The sequence below is a fragment of the Malaya genurostris genome, chromosome 1 (assembly GCF_030247185.1).
Source record: "Malaya genurostris strain Urasoe2022 chromosome 1, Malgen_1.1, whole genome shotgun sequence".
Lineage (NCBI taxonomy): Eukaryota > Metazoa > Arthropoda > Insecta > Diptera > Culicidae > Malaya > Malaya genurostris.
In genome coordinates this window covers 111,292,986-111,310,982 of record NC_080570.1, presented here as the reverse complement: position 1 = coordinate 111,310,982, position 17,997 = coordinate 111,292,986, and the positions used below count along the sequence as shown (strand labels likewise).

General features: G+C 35.9%; 1 protein-coding gene across 13 annotated transcripts in view; it reads left to right on the top strand.

The window, feature by feature from the left end:
* LOC131425410 (progestin and adipoQ receptor family member 3) overlaps positions 1-17,997 on the top strand; it is a 59,102-nt gene that overhangs the window by 33,465 nt on the left and 7,640 nt on the right. For all 13 annotated transcript variants that reach the window (XR_009228988.1, XM_058587297.1, XM_058587296.1 and 10 more), the window contains 4 exons: positions 14,669-15,157; positions 15,218-15,370; positions 15,434-15,622; positions 16,016-16,187. Coding sequence is in view for 12 of the 13 variants with exons in the window: in XM_058587297.1 (XP_058443280.1) it covers positions 14,669-15,157; positions 15,218-15,370; positions 15,434-15,622; positions 16,016-16,187 (1,003 nt within the window). In the remaining variant the exon portion in view is untranslated. The remainder of the gene's footprint in view (positions 1-14,668; positions 15,158-15,217; positions 15,371-15,433; positions 15,623-16,015; positions 16,188-17,997) is intronic.

Here is a 17,997-nt window from a genome sequence, read left to right as displayed (position 1 = left end):
TCATTCGCCCTTTACCACTCTAGCACGTCCTTTATGTAGTGGCATAATGTCCAATCGGTCAAGAAGATCGTCGGTCCGTCGTAAGCCTTCAGGACTTTTTGGAGACACTTTTTCAATACACTTGTTTACGCATGGTGCTTGCGAAAGGTTTACTTCGCGTTTCGCAAACACAAATCGCTTGCCAAATCAAGAACTTCTTGTTGAACCTCGACATGTTCTGTGCTCGGAGGTGCTCGACAACATTATACTTATCGTTGGCAGTAACATACAGGCTCACTGGAATCTGGTAGAAGTCCGCCTTCATTATGAAGCAGTGTTTGGCTTCTATCACTTCTTGTCGTACAGGTTCCGTATTGCAACCGTATTCTGTTTCTCGTGACGATTTAGATACTTCTGAAACTTAAACGTACGTAGTCCTACTTCAGTTTTGGTATCCTGCAAGAAAGTTTCGCTTACATGCAACTTTGTACACTAATCTCACTATAAGGATTATAAGGAACGTTTTTCAGTTAACCACAGTAAGAATTGGAAAAAGTACACCCGTTTCTTCGGTCAAGAAGATCGTCGGTCCGTCGTAAGCCTCCAGGAACTTTTGGAGACACTTTTTCAATACACTTGTTTACGCATAGTGCTTGCGAAAGGTTTACTTCGCGTTTCGCAAACACAAATCGCTTGCCAAATCAAGAACTTTTTGTTGAACCTCGACATGTTCTGTGCTCGGAGGTGCTCGACAATATTATACTTATCGTTGGCAGTAACATACAGGCTCACTGGAATCTGGTAGAAGTCCGCCTTCATTACGAAGCAGTGTTTGGCTTCTATCACTTCTTGTCGTACAGGTTCCGTATTGCAACCGTATTCTGTTTCTCGTGACGATTTAGATACTTCTGAACCTTAAACATACGTAGTCCAACTTCAGTTTTGGTATTCTGCAAGAAAGTTTCGCTTACATGCAACTTTGTACACTAATCTCACTATAAGGATGATAAGGAACGTTTTTCAGTTAACCACAGTAAGAATTGGAAAAAGTACACCCGTTAAGAACGCATAGTGTCTCCGTACGATGAGAAATCTAGGTTTACTTTAATAATGAAGCCTTGTGTAACTATAAGGCTTTCTGTTCGAACCGGTAAAAGTACACTATACTAAATTCCCTTGCCTACATCATATTAAAAACATATAGTGGATAGTAAATGAACGAGAACTAACCAAAAGCTGATCTAATTATTCTTTTTTTTTCGCAAATCGTACGCTAACGCTACACACAATTTATATGAACCAACAACATTTCACATCTGAAAATGAATAATTTACTCCGCTTCGCTGAAAACAAACCGAATTCAATCAGATTTCATCCGAAGGAAAATAGTAAACACAGTGCAACAGCACGGTGCTAAATACTTATTGCGAAAGATTATTTCTTCTATATCTGTTTGAACATTCTTCAATATTGCCCCGCGGGGCTTGAAAGTTGGTCATTACTGCTTACATAACATTTGCGACAGTCAGCAGTAGTCGGCCTATGTTACCCAGGCGAAAATCGTTTATTTGTCGGCACCACACTGACTGAGCCTTACCTGCAGATAGTCTGATCATGTCACGAGAAGATGATGTCGCAAGACTTGTTGTTTTGCATGCATTCACCGACTGTCACTACGACACGCTATGCGGGGTGGTAACCGGTTTCGTAGTAAACATTCGATTGGCAATGAACAAACTCAGTGACGCTGCACCGGTAAATTGTGGTGAAATTGAACTTTTGTTTCTTAGTGAAGGTTTACTACAAAGATATGATCTAGGGTAAGTGCTGCTGTACTTATTTGAAGAAGCTGCTGACACTCTCTCACTCTCTGGTTCGTTACTCTCATGTCATCAAATCGACCTATTTCATTTATATCTTCGTGAACAGCTTGCTTTGTTCCTATTAAAAGCAATGTAGCAGCGAGGTGATGGACCCTCTTGTCGACTATTCGATATTGCTTTAGAAGGTGTGACTGAAAAAGCGAACTTTGACAAGAGCGGTACGATCTTTCGAAAGCTGATGATGAATACTTTAAATCTTCATTCTCTAGAATATTTTGAAATACAGCATTAAAAGATGGTGTTTGACCATACGTTATCTTGCAAAATATGTAATTTGCGTTACTGGTTGCGTTTGACAATATTTTTTGTCAAATGTCGAGTACATTGAAACATTGAAAATATTCGACAACAAGAACAGCTACTCTTCAACTAACTTTTCCATGTACATCAATTAATTTAAGTAGAACATATACCAGCCTCAAGTTTTTGTTTTGTTAAAAAGAACATCGAAAAATAAATTAATCAATACTTTCTACACATTTTGACTAGAAATGATCGTCTTTTGAAGCAAACCAATCAGACGTCAAATTTTTTACTTCTTCGTAGGAATTGAAGTGTTGTACAGATAATGCGTAGCCCATCGATGAAAACAAATGATAACCGGAAGGGGTCAATTCTGATGAATACGATGGGTGAGGTTGCTGATCCCAGCCAAGTGCTTGCTTTATGTACAGATGCATTGTCGTATAACAAAATTACTTGCGCATTTTCTGGCTCATTCTGGTAGCATTTTGATCAATTCATGGTTCAAATTGATCATTTGTTGCGATTCATATTAACAGTTTCACTAAATTTTAGAAACTCGTGATACATCACATCTTTATGATCCCACCAAACATCGATCAGGTTTTGCAGTCGATATTGATGGTTGTCCCGAATGAGACCTATCTTTTCCCTTTAGAATTCTTAGAATAAATCAATTTTTCATCGCCAGTAACAATTCGATACAAAATTTATTTTCTTTAGTGTCTTTGGTGCAAAAGCAAGTGTTTTTTTTTTGGGTTTTCAGCTGTCTTTCATTCAATCCATGTGGCACTTATTTTTTCCCCCTTTTTCATAGCTTTTAAATGGTCCGAAATTGTTTGTTGTGCAATATTCAACATTGTTGCCAGTCGGTTTTGCCTAGAAGTATCATCTTCCAATATCACTTACAATTCAGCGTCTTCAAACGTCTAAAAACTAAAAAATAATTCAATTACTGAAATTACAAAAATGAAATATCTATGCGGCTGAAAATTACACAACCTTCACGGAGTAGTCAATATAATTGAAGAATACTAAACTCAACGATTATCAATGTAATCGATTGTTACTACAAAGAGATGGAAAATAACGGTATAATGAACCTCAATACGTGAGAAGCCATCGCAAGTAGTTTGGGATAATTTCTCGTAACTTTACCTTTACTAGAAGACAAATGTTTATTTTTACTAAAAGTCTTCTTATAACTCATATGCAGCGTTACCAATGTCCAGATTTTTCTCGCTTTGACAGACGCTTTAACTAACCAGATCTTTTACCAAATTTTGCAATTTTCATCAGATTTTGCAGATCTCACCAGATCTTTACGGTTTTGGTCTAAATTAGACGACAGGCGAGAAGACTTTTTTTTGCTTACTTAAAATCCTGTCAAAATTTCCTTGTACATAGTTAGACACAGATAAATACCGATAAATGTTTGAGACAGAGACAGATTTTTGAAAAAATAAGATGGCAACTCTGCTCATATGTCCCTCGCCACCAGCGTTGCCAATCCTACGGTTTTTTCGAAGATCTATGGATTTCTGTATTTTCTAAGGATCTACGGATAAATTTCTAACAAAACTCCAAATTGTACATTATTTTTCCAGAAATTTGCCAATTACGCATTATTTCTCCTGATTTCAACGGAAAATAATAAAAAGCGATTATTTTTACATATTTATTTTCTGTTCCAATTGAAAAAAAGACATCACTACTCGCCCCGTCTCACTTTTCCGCTCTTCATGATGACGCAATAGTTTTCATATTCTTTCTATTCCGAATAGTCACTATTTTGTTTCATATTGTTGAAAATTAGCTTTTTATCGGATGAGTTGTTTGCACTTGATATTGGTAGGACTTAAGTCGCCATGATTGCAGTTTAGCTTTTATCATTACTGAACTCAACGAAAAGATAGCCTAGAATTTAAATGATAAAAATAACAAATTATAAAATCCTATTTCAATCCACCTAGTGGTGTACTGATGCCTTTCTCATATATAATACTATGGTATATTAGAAAGGCAAAACGAAAAAAACGTATCATTTCAATTACTAAGAAATGAAATGAAAGCGGAAATACATACACAAAAACATATCACTCCAGTAGAAGAACAAAAGGAAGATCAGATTTTTTGGGAAACGGTTTGATTAGTGTTTCCGTGAATGTGAACCACATGTTTAGACATCCGTTTAATCTGAATGGTGTTTCATCATAATACGTCGTCTCAGAAATATAACAACAACATTTATTTATCGAGCTCCTTGAACAGCAACACATTTGTTCCAATGCCGTTCCAACATACCTTTTTATACAATACCTTTTCTTCTGCCTCAATAACCGCTTCGCTGTATCAGCGATGAGCCTCAAGCAAGCTTTTTTAAAACTGAGAACAAAATGTTGTCGCCCTGAGTTAAACCTGGGGACATGGTGGATGCGGCTGGAATTCGAATTTCAATTCATAGAATTTAGCCATTAAAACGACCAATTGGCACCCACTTTTCAAACATTGTTTTCATATTCATGACTCATGCAAAATTGCGCTACTTTTATCAGTCATTTTTCAGTCTGTAATTTCGCTACGGAATGATAAAAAAAACTAAACTTTTATAGAGGCTTAGAAAAGTAGTTCAAGTTCAATGTTCAAGTTAATTTTAATTAGCCTGAGCAATTCAGAGACGGACCTGGTTCTAATACATGAAAACTGAAGAAAAGCACAACTTTTTAAAATCTCGTTTTCGTTGTACCCATCAGAAAGGATATTGCGTCTCGGTGCAATATCCAAAAAGTCGTTACATAAATAGTGTAAACTTTGCGTTTGATTAGCGGTTCAAATTGAAATGTTAGGCGGAGATGACCGTTCAATTTGAACCGCTTTAAACACTGATGAGCCAAAGGCGAAACGTGAAGAAAGCTGATTTCAAAATCGTCAAATTACACTGTTACCTAACTATACAATTATTTATGAAATAATAAGAATTCATGAAATTTACAAGTTTTCATATTTCAACATGATTTAGTTTGATGGTTTTAGCCTTTTAATTTCTATATTTCAATGTAATATATTCACGAATTAAAGTTTCTAGAATCATACAAAATTTTTACTTCTAAACTTTATAACTATATTTTGTGAAACTCCGGAATTATCTATACACCGGACGTCGAATTTTTAAAATATTGATAGTTCCAAACTTAATTCATAATTCTTGTCATTTTGTGATTTCTAATTGTATAAGTTTAAAAATGCCCTCGACATCTTAGAGCTTAAGCAATGAGCCTTTGAACTTATATTATTTATCCGGCGAACGACTGTAACTAGGTTAAAGCCGGTTAAATTATATTATACAATAAAAAAAGTTTTTTAAAAAATTGAGGCAGCGGTTTTTTATTTTTATCCTTCGATCATTTTTAATTTGGATACCATTCTTGGTACTCATGTGTTTTTTTTTTTATTCGTTAAATAGTACGAACATTTGAGAGTCTACAAAAAAGTATTTCAAAGTATACCAATCAGACGTATTTATAGAGCAAAGATATGAAAATTGAGATTAGTGTAGATGAAATAAAAACGAGTTGTAACTTTGCGTCAAGCTAAAAAAGAAACACAGAATTATTGTAAACCATCCCGAATATCACACTCTTGTGAGACAAATACAAAATCGATTTGGTTTAAAAAGAACTGAGAATCACTTCAAATAATTTAAACAACAACATACACTCAAAAGAGCTAGTCTTTCTGAAAGGCTCGCGAATGGATAGCGTTACATTAAATAAATTCGCAATTTGAGATATTTTCAATGACCTTCCGATCAGTTCTTTCATTGTTTTGGGTTCCTGTTCGTGCTCAAAAAACATATGTTTTCTAATTCATCTGGTTAGACAGGTTTCAAGCAACACACCGGCTATAGCGTGTTCTTTAGGCGTATTTATCACACTTCCTATCACGAGCAAAGATTCGAGAGTCGCGACACGTACGCAAGTTGTCCAGGCCGGTGACAACAAGATAACTGCTAGACTGAATAATGTTCGCTAAACAACTAATTTATCAGAACGCGGCAAAATGCATATGCCGGATATGATTAAAACCGTATACGCTTTATGACAGGAACTGATATGCTTTTAGAGCCAAATATTATTAATTTTTGCGCAAATAATACGTTGGTCCATACGTAGTTTGACATAAACCCATTTCATTTTACTTTATCATTCAACATTTGATTGTTGTGTCGGAAGATGCTTTGGTGAATTTAATTGTTATTGATTATGTACTCGATCGAAAATTCAAAGAGTTTTCGATTTTTTTATATATGTCGCCTCACTTTCTCCACTCCAGAGCAAAAAATTGCAATAAAAAATATATGGACAGATGAAAATTTTAAATGAAATCCAGACACATTCCCGGAATATGCTTTTGACATTATAGACTTTTCAACTGGTTCTCACTAATCTCACAATGTTCAAAGGTTATAGCCGGGTAAGCATATGGAATCTTCTCCTAAGGAAATTCACATCATTATACCATCTTTGAAAGAGCTTGAACTGGTGATACTTTTCCCACAATTTCAACCCTTTATCTGTCATATTGACGGATCTATTGATTTTATCTTTATTTTATTTTTGATGCAAGTGCGAAAGATTTGATAAATCTCAGTGATATTTCAGGCTTTGTCAGGAAGGTTTGCGATTTTTCAATTTTTTTTGAAGATGTATTTCTTGTATTGAAAATACTTAAAAATTGTTGAAACATGTTTTTTTTAAACATGATTTTGATACATTTCTGATTTTTCTAGTAATAAATAAATGAATAATTTTAAGACACGTTGTAGTGCTTCGGTTCTATTTTTTTTATGCGGAAAAGCTCACTATTTGTGTTTCTGGAAAACATTAACAATCAATCATGCGTCTCCATTAAAGTTGTATTAGATAGAAACGCAAAGTACATACCTACTAGAACTAAGCACTATGCGTTTTCTTCTAATAGAGCTTCAATGGAAACGCATGGTTGATAATGATTTTTATTTTTGTAAGAAAAATTGAATGGAAAGAAATTGATTATTAAATTATTATCAAATTTACTGAAATTCGATAAATGTAATTTGATTATACGTTTCATACTGTATTTTTACCGCACTCGCTGACTATCCAGATTTACCGAACAACTTGAAAATTATTTTAATAAATTCTTTTAAACAATGTGTGATCAACTAATCGGTCTGAAAAAATATCCGTAAAATAATAATTTTTTTCACATATTTACCGAAAGTTTTCGTCAAAAACTTATCAAAGTGTGTCAGGTTAACTTTAATCAGTAGAATAAAATATCGCCTTCGCTTGAAGATAACTGAAACTAAACCAGCTTCATCCCCAAATTGAATCATGACAAATTGGCTCAAGTGGCGTTCCTCTGGTGATTTGGAGATTTGTGCCATACATTCAACAGCAGTTGCACTCAGAACTCGAATGGGCTATGCAACAAGCGAAAGCGCAATAAAACTAATGCAACAAGCGAAAACGCAAACAATAATTATTTGGTGGCACTTAAAAATTTTTTCTTTCGGCTCAAAAGGTTCCCGAGCCCTGGGCTAGACTGATCGCAAACTCAGATTTTAATGAAAAGCATTATGTTTCCTTAGGTTGATTTAGAATTTTATCCCGATTCGGCTTCCGGTTATGGAAATACAGGATGAATTGTGTATGAAATTGCAAGCTGTCATTGACGATAATGCAAAATTTGGAGCGATAATGCAAAACACGTAAAAATTCTTCTAAACTTGACTACAATTGTTTCAATTTATAGGTTATACTAGCTGCTGGTCAAACGAACCAATTTCAGCTATACCGGTTACCAGCTCCCGATGCCAAAAGTACCGGAAATAGTGATCTCAAAAACGGAGCTCTTTTCAAATTCTCAGAGGCGGCTGAGAAGATTTTCACAAATTTAGACTCAAATGAAAGGATTTATGGCCTCGTAGACTGCTATTGACTTTTGTTCGGATTTCGGTTCCGAAACACCAGGATGAAGTGTGCAGCGACAATGCAAAAGAAAACGAAGAACTTCTATAAATTTGGTTCAAAACTTTTTATAAATTGTAAAGGCTATACTAGAGGATGCTCAAACAAACTTTTTTTCCAAGATTTAAATAATAGTTTTTTGAATAATTCCTTAGTAATAATTATGAAAAAGCAAAGCCTTGGTATTACATTCCTGAAGTTGAATTTGGCCTTCAGTTTCACAACAGACTTCGCAGCAGATTCAGAGTGTACAGAACCATTGCATGGCTGGTGCACGGAGAACCCTTCGATCATAAAATTGCGATATCGCAGTTTTTGATTTTTGCGATAGTTGATTTAACTAATTTCTTTTTGATTCAACCAATATGGTTTTTGATTTGCATATATTCATTTGCATAGTTGAAAAATATGTTGTTTCGAATGCTGTCAAATGCCGGAGACAGTTGAAAGCAAAACAATAATCGCAATGCAAAATCAACAACTTTTTTAGTTGAAATCTATTCGCGTCGCTTCAAAATGTCAATGAAAACAACATCGATGATTAAAGCGTTTGGTAAAATTGTGTTCATTCGATTTGAGAAATTTATGATAACAAGTGTTTATCTAACAGCGGTGTTGTGATAAAGTTAACCTTGTTTAAGATGAAAAAGATTTGGTGACAAATTAGAAAATGTTAATGAATGATCATCTCGTAATCTTTCAGGTATGCGCAAAAATTTTATGCTTCAAATTCGATCATTGATTTACATCCAGCAGACTGTTTTACTTCCAGCTGTTTGATGCCGATGATGATGTTCATGCATTAGCAATAAAACGCTTTTTGACATGAAGTTTATTTATAAAAGTAACAGGAGCGAAGGGTTTCAAACACACAGAACGCGCTGCGATTGAATGGCGCGATAGAATTGCCGTCGCAAAATACCAATTCCCAGCGGTTGATGCACCCAAGCTCATATAAATTGACTAAAACTGTCAGTGAATAACTTTAGTTCAACCGTTCGAAGGCATCATCTTTCAATACTGATTTTAGGTAAATTTAATAATTTCGCTAATTTACTCGCCCCTCCGTGCACTTTTGCCAATTAAAAATGTTTTTCTACATCAATCATTTCCGATCGAATCAGAAGTATTTTTTTAGAATTTAGATCTTTACTGATCTCGATTTGACATGATCATGATCATACAAAAATCAAAATCACTTAGAGATCAGATCAGTTCTGATTTCGTAATGATAATTTATTCCTTGGTTAAGATCACTTGAAATCAGCAGTGATCGGTGGTTTTCCCAGCCCTAATGATATTACATGTCAATATAAAATACTGTTTATATTTTAACAACGATATTTATTTCATGAATCTCAACATACCGAACTTATTTCAAATAGATCATGACGTGTATCAGTAAGTATATTTTGATTATTTTCGCCAATCAATAACATTGTTCGAGTTGATTCAATTATTTGCAATGTCTAAAACAAATAAAACCGATTTATTTTTCAACTAACAGAATTTTGTTTCAATAACAACACCAGTTATTTCAACTTAAATATTTGTTGAAATTGAAAGGTATGTGTCCTCACTAATCGACAGCATTTTTTTTTTCAAACAGTCAAATTAGTTGTTTCAACCATCGTTTCTGCTAATCGAAAAACAAAAATGACAGTTTAGTTAAAACAACAATCGATTAGTTGTACCAAATTTTAACCAATCGAATTCAGAAAATCAACTAATATTCTGGTTGAAATGGGATTGCGGGTGGTTCCGTGTGCTATGATTCTACTGACACTACTAATCCTTCCAGGTCAGGGCTCGAACATACGACAACTGGTTTGTAAGACCAGTGCCCTATGCATTGAACCGCCAACCCGGAACATAATTATGAAAACAAGAGTTATATGAGAAAGGCATCATAACACCACTAGGTGGATGAAACAGTTTTTTTCATATTGAACCATTTGTCATAGAAAAATCAACGAGATAACTTAAACGAACAGTTTTTTCCTATCTCTTTAGAAAGTATTTTAAAATGCTGGAAATACATTTTTAGAACATCGTCAGCGACAGAGCCCTATGAAGGTAGTATTGATTGTCTGCCCTTTCCTACCAGAAGCAGATTGTTACGGAAAATCAAACCGCAATTGTTTTTAACGATTTATTATTTAGTTGTTTGATGTCCAGCCAGCGACTGGCACCATTAAAGAAGGTGACAAGCGATTATAAATACACTCTCCTACTCAATGCTTGATCGGAGAAATAGGTATAAAGCGAGAAGACTAGTGTTTGACGGACAGAGAAGATGTTTGGATGTAAGGTATCGGTCGGGTGACGGCCAGGATGTAGACCATGTTCGATGTACGCGCTATTGTGTCTGTTTGGCGTTTTAGAGTGACTAAAACAAGATTCAGAGTGGCGAAATGGTAGCGCGTATGCACGGAATGCATAAGAACGCAGGTTCGAGTCCTGTCTTTGAACGTATCTTTTTCCAAAAATTCATCTTTTCTGTTAGTTTTTCATTCATTTGGCTTCTCCAATATATGTTTCCGCTCAGTCATTGCAAAAACTGAAATTAAACGAACAGTTTTTTCCTATCTCTTTAGAAAGTATTTTAAAATGCTGGAAATACATTTTTAGAACGGAACCATAGTATTATATACCGATTGGCTCAGCTCGACAAGATCGGATAACATGTATGAGTATGTGTATGAGGTTACCGTTCATAGATATTTTTCAACGCTCAATTTTTTCGGAGGTCATTTGAAAGCAACTATTGGTCATTGATCAAGTTTGTAGTTAGTTAGTTTGTGTCACTTCTGGTTCCGGAGATATAATGGTATAAGTGAGCTAACCGACAAAACGCACTTTCCGCTTTACGCTCAATTTTCTCGGAGATGACAGAACCGATTTCAACAAGTTTTAGCCTGTTTGAAAGACACTATTGGGCTGTGGATCAAGTTCGAAGATCATATGGCTCTCGCTTCTAGTACCGATGATATAATTGTAGATGTGATGGAATCGACAAAAGCAACTTTTTTTCTCCGTTCAATTATATCGGATATGGCTGAACTGATTTCAACAATCCAAAGCAAAGCAATTGCATAGTGTTACATCCCTTCTGTGAAGCTTGATCTTCTGTTTCAACCGACTTCGCCGCCGATTCTTACCGCACAGAACCATTGTATGGCTAGTGCTACGATCATGCTGACACTAAGATTCTTTTCAGATCGAGGCTCAAACATACGGCAATTGGCTTGTAAGACCAGTGCCGTACGCATTGAACCGCCGACCCGAGACAATCCTAGGTTACTAGCTACTATCAGTTTGAAGATTGATTTGCTGTGGTGTCGGAGATATAATGGTATAAGTAACGTAACCGAAAAACACACTATTTTTCCGCTCAACTCTCTCGGATATGGAAATTCAACAATTGTGGATCAAGTTTGAAAAACCATATGGCTAACACTTTAGGTTCAATCGTATAAATGGCATATCTAACAAATAAATTTCAGAAAGTGACCAATAATCTAGTTCAAATGAATTAATACTGAAACTTTGGATTAATGTTGTCGAATATGCGACGAATTGTGAATTATCCAAATCAATCTGAGTTGTGTGTCAAAAATGAGACCATGTTCGTGCCAGAAATTATATTAAGGAAAATAAATATGTTTTAATGAGACTGCACGGGCAAAATTCCGATTCTAGAAATGAGCAAAACGAGTCATGATTTGAGGAAAAGAGTATATTTTCATGTTATGATAATACACCATGGTTAAAAGTTCTCGGATCATGATCCATTTGGACTGATTTCGCTGAAATTTAAGCGTAACGCATTTGACGTTGATGGGTATAACTTCAGGCGTGTTTCTGCTACGATGGTAATCTTTGTAACATAAATTCAGGCGTTATGTTTCAAAACATGAAAATTTTAAATATGAATTAAATGGAATACGTTTGAAGAGCCAAACAGTGAAAAGCACGACAAATTTCTTCTAATCAGAATCATTAACAATTAAAATATTATGTTTTTGAAACACGACGACGCCTAAAATAACGTGTTCACTTGCCTTCATTGCTTCAGTTTTGATTATTTGTTTCAGAATTTAATCACTCAAACGAACTGCAAGAAAACACACGAGTGAATCAACCCTCTTAAAAACAAACTCTATGTCGAATTCTTGCAAATACCGCGGAATGATTTTGCTTTTTTTTTTTCTTCGAAACATCATTTGCAAAATCGTCTCATTTAAAATATTCAGGTGAATCAATCAGCTTGTGTTGTTACATCTATGAAACAAATTTTTCAAAGTGGTTGAAATTTTTTTTTCTTATTTCCGTTAGATGGTTCCAAAAACACAGTCGAATTTATTTTTCGGTTTACGCTAGCTCTCGGAATATTATTCAAAAATATGTTAGAATACATTCAGATATATTTATACAAAATGTAACGTGTTTAGTCTCTAATAATGTAAATTTTCGGTTCATTAGCATGAGCTTTATGTAAACATTTTCAGTACTTCTTGCTTTTCGATGTCTGCTTTGTGCTTTAATCTATTAAGCAATCCATCATATCATTTGAGGCAGAGGGTTTAAAGTGATATCCGGGTAGAAAATTGGAGTTACGAGCTTTGACAGAAATACATTCCTAAAGTAACGTATTTTTGGACCGTGATTAATTTTCATGGGAGAAGACTTTTTGCTCATGGTTTCATGAGAAAAAAAAATATTAGCTTCATGATTTTATAATCATGACATCAGTAACGGATTTCTTTCCGTGTGCATGAATCACAAGAGAAACACATTAAAACACCACTAGGTCGAGTAAAGAGAGTTTTTTTTCGTGTTGAAAATTGTTTCTATCTTTTCTATCTTGGGTTCTAGTCATTAGTAGTAAAGTAATCTCATGACATTTTCACGTTCCGTCTTTGACTCATCAGTACATTAGCAGTTTATATTCATATTGTTTCTGAGTTTGCATAAAAAGCAGTTAAAATTTATGCAAAGTCCATACAACATATTTTTTCTTAATTTTTACGTTTTGTCTTCGGCTCATAAGTCGCTTGAAGAACCTGGGACCAGTACAGGACAAATTTTCACGAAACTGAATTAAGCTCGCACTAACCAACGGGGGTGTAAGCAAACCCGATATGAGAGCTCAGTTTGGAACTGCCCCGAGTTTCAGTTCAACAGCCTTGACACTATAGACTGTCCCAGAAAGTATGGACGCACCCAAAAACCGTTTCCATTTCGCAATGGTTCAGAATCTGTCAATTTTTATGGCTGCGTCCTGTTGTTTACACTCTTCTCTAACCACTTGTGCAGTTGTTTATTCGTTTTCATTGATTTGTTTCGAAATGAGTGGACTTTCAGCAGAACAACGTCGAAAACTGTGTACAAATGGTGCACAGAACGCGAACTGTTACTGAGAAAGATAGCAAAAATGGAAGGAATAGGTGAAAAAGCCGTGCGAAATGCAATCAGGAAGTTTGGTGAGGATAACACCTCTGAGCATAAACCGAAAACGTGTCAAAAAAAGGTCCTGCTAACCCTCAGTTGGATAAACGTATACTGAAGGCGTTCATGCAAAAGAAGGAGGTTTCAGTTCGGGATGTGGCCAAAAAAGTGGGCACTTCGAAGTCAAATGTTCTTCGTGCTAAAGAACGTTTGAATCTTCGAAACTTTAAGGAGCAGAAACAACCAAAACGTAGTCCGAAACAAGAAGCATCGATCAGGCCGAGGGTTCGAAAGCTGTACAATACGATTCTTGCTGGAAATTTGAACTGCATAATCATGAACGACGAAACCTACGTGAAACTCGATTACAAATCCTTACCGGAACCACAATATTATACGGTGCGAGAAGGGCAAGTGTTAAACCAGTCCGAGACATCGATTAAAGTCGAAAAATTTGGTAGGAAAGCTATGGTCTGGCAAGCAATTTGTAGCTGCGGTAAGATTTCGAAACCCTTCATCACGAAGGCACATCTTAGGAAACATGTCTCGGGAGCCGAACCATTCAACAGTTCGAAAAAGATTGGAAAACAGTGTCAAAAGTCTGTACGGAATTCAATGAGGGAAGTTCGCAAGAAGGTGCGCCAGCTAGTCTACAATGGCTAAGTAGCAAATGTTGAGAATAATATTCTGTTGTTGTAATCTAATATTATCAGTATATCAAATAAAATTTGAATATCTAACATACACACACAGACATTTTGCGTAATCGACGAACTGAGTCGAATGGTATATGACACTCGACCCTCCGGACCTCGGTTAAAAAGTCGGTTTTCACAGTGATTGCATAACCTTTCTATATGAGAAAGGCAAAACGGTTATGATAGGAACATTGCTAGCTGTTATTAAAAAACATAGTAATGTCGAAGCAAAGTAAATAAGAAGATCTGAACCAGATTACTGCAGCATGTTAGTAAAAATTGTTATTATAGTGAACATAGTGCAACTATTGAATATAATTAGTAATTGAAAAAGTCAATCTAAAAATTACCGTAATCTCGCAAACGTTTTTAAATTCATGATTTTTTTCCTTTTGTTTGCAGAACATCAGCCAAGAAGAATTTACTACCACATTTGAGGGCAACGACAAAAATCCAATAACATGCGCCACTTCATCGAAAACTGTATTCAGTCAGAGATTGAGTGGAAATTGCGAATGCTGTACCAAACACCCGTGTCAACTAGGTAATGGTTCGTGTTCTGAGGTTAACCGAAGCAACAGTCCAGCGGAACTAGTTTGCAGCAAACAGGACGCCTCGTACTACAAGCAACGACAGTTGCTTAGTTACGATGACGCACCAAAACACCTGCAATTCAACCCATTCATTCGAAAGGGCTACCGAACAATTTTGTCCACCAAACTCTGCCTCGAGAGTATTTTCTGGTGGACTAACGAAACCATCAACATATGGAGCCATGTTTTTGGTTTGTTCCTGTTCATCGGACTGGCCTACTCGGATATAGTACTGCTGGAGATGCATGCGAGTATGGTTGATAAATTAATCGTCGGTTCCCTGCTTGTTTGCTTCCAGGTTAGCAAACGGAATTTTGAAATGTACAAATTAATCACTATCTAATTCTAATCGTTTTAGGTATGCATGATACTGTCTTCCATATATCATACTTTCTCCTGTAAATCGGAGTCAAGCTATGAATGTTTCCTGGCATACGATCTGTTCGGTATTGCGCTTTCGTTGCTGGCCATCTTTATCAGTGGCATTTATTACGCCTTCTGGTGCAACGAGGTAAGTTGGGGAGATTATGGTACTATAAATAAACAAAATTTATCTAAACACCACTGTACTCAGGAACTACGCAACTTTTACATTATTACGATCGGTGTAATATTTACGCTGGCAATGGTTCTACAAATCCCCCGACTGAAAATAAACTCCAACGTCAAAATGATGGCCTTCGTTGCGTGGGCGGCATACGGCGTGGTTCCAACACTTCATTGGTACATCGTAATGGGTGGTGCAGAAAGTACCATGGTCAAGGTGAGTAGCGTGCCTATTTACCAACGCTCGATCATGTTGTTCGAAGCTCCATTCAACGGTTGTATGTGAAAAAACTATTAAGTAAGCAGCGGGGCGTCTGCCGTACTTCATGCGATAGGCAATAGACAGCAGCTGTAGACCACCGTCCAATTTTATGAACCGGTGACATTGAAAAAGAAATTCGAAAATCACATGTGTTATAAACGTGCTGCGTATTACTTTGTTACATAAGTTTCCACTTGAAATCTAATGTCAAGCTCATTGACACACGGAATATTGAACATTCAACGCGTTTCGCACATTCGCTTCGAATTTTTCACTTTTCGATCACATCACGCCCGAATGCGGATAGCGACCTTACATTGATAACGTGTTCTTTTTTTTTGGTCGTAGCTCTTCATTCCACGCGTGATGATGATGTACCTGTTGACAGGTACGGCCTTCTTGATCTACGTCACAAGGATTCCGGAACGATGGTTCGTTGGTAAAGTAGACTATATTGGCCATTCACACAACTGGTGGCACATATTCGTGCTAGCAGCTCTCTATTACTGGCACAATAGTGGTAAGTTGTTTTCTGAAAGCTCAGTAAATGCACGACGCTTTTGTTCATACCATCATGCTTCAATGTCTGTATTTGTCAAGCATTAGGGATCATGTACAAATGCAGAACGGTGTAGAACCAGAATAAAAAGTCTCGTCTTTTGTACATGCTTCTAGCACTTTTGAATAAGGAACAAGTGTAAAAGCGTGATTATAAAAACTTGTTTGGTGTCCATTTTTACCACGACTTTTTTTAATAGCTTTTGATTGTTCCCAAAGGGTTAACAAAATTTATAATGGATTAGAGTAACACATCAATAGAGTATTTATTTTCACACTTTCATACGCAGTCACTAAATCATGTATATTATGTCTGTTATATCGATGTTTGAGTGTTTTTCTACTAAACGGCCCTTTATGTACATTAGATCATAACTGTTTGCGTGGATAACTAACCTGGTAGAAAACTGCTCCTGTATACCAAAGAAAAACATCACCTTTTTTCTCTAATCTAGAAAAAACTAGAGCTACATTGTTGATTAACTGTTTGTACATAACCAATCCTGTTGTAGATTTTGAGGATTACTTCTCAATGGATTCAGTGTATATAGCTATTTTTGTATACTGAAGAAGAATGTTTACGAGCCGCAGTCACGTTTATTGTGATAATAGCTGAATTACCTTGCGTTGCTCGGAAACGTTTCGAGAAGGAAAGGCTGCAAGAACTCCGTACATGTTCAGACTGCGCACGGCCAGTGTCCCATCTCAAATCTCACAATAATCATAACATTTGAAACCCATTTATCTCTTTAAATACCTTTTTTTGTAACCTCTGAGTTCCAAAAAGTGCATGTGCTTGTAACGTACTCGAATTAACATCCCTCGTCACATCCAGTTAACAACATCTCAGGCCTTCCTTCTTTTTAAACACTTGCTATTCCATCCTCGTTATGAAAATTCTTATGACATCATTGTTAACGACTCCAGATTTCCATCTGATAATGATTATTTGATAACGAAAGGCTGTTTATCATCGTAACTGTATTCGTACTATAGAATAACGATTCAGTTAATACAAATGTTGTCGTAAATTTATTTCCATCACCTTGGAGGGACAGTATTCTTAATTTACATAAAAACACACATTGATTATATGATTTCTCAATCAATTCATATCAATGTTACCTTACTTTGCTAAGAATACTTATACCCCCCTGAAAGTAATATCTAAATTAGTCAAGAAGTGTCGTTTTTCGTCAAAAAAAATTTACATTTAACTTCCCTTTTCTTAGTGAACTCACAAATGTATCTATGGTCTTCAAACAGTATCGATTCTCGTCAAATTAGATTAATTTTGTCGTTACCCCCCTCCCCGTTTAAAAACACTTGGTACGCTCCCTCCTCTATAAAGTACCCTTATGACCATCTCTGACGAGCATGAAGTATCTGTTCCAAGCTAGACACATTATTTCCACATTTTTCCACTAATGTTCACCTTACAAAATTACACCCAGTAATCACACCGACACATTCACGCGTGCATTAGATCATTAAAATTTTCTTCACAATTCGCATTTATAGCGATCTGTACCACGCAATGGCATTAGAATCGAAACAATGGCCGTATGAATAAAACGTAGCATGCTTGAATTTCGGTAGTAAATGCTACGTGTGGATCACGTTTCTGTCAAAACATGCTACAAACTGTAGTATTTACTACAAGTTTTCGGTAGGTAGCTCTAGAGGTTGCTACTCGTGTGTTTGCTGATAAAGTGAAGTACAAAAATAAAAAAGTGGCATTTTTACAGATGTCAGTACGTTTCTTGCTTTGT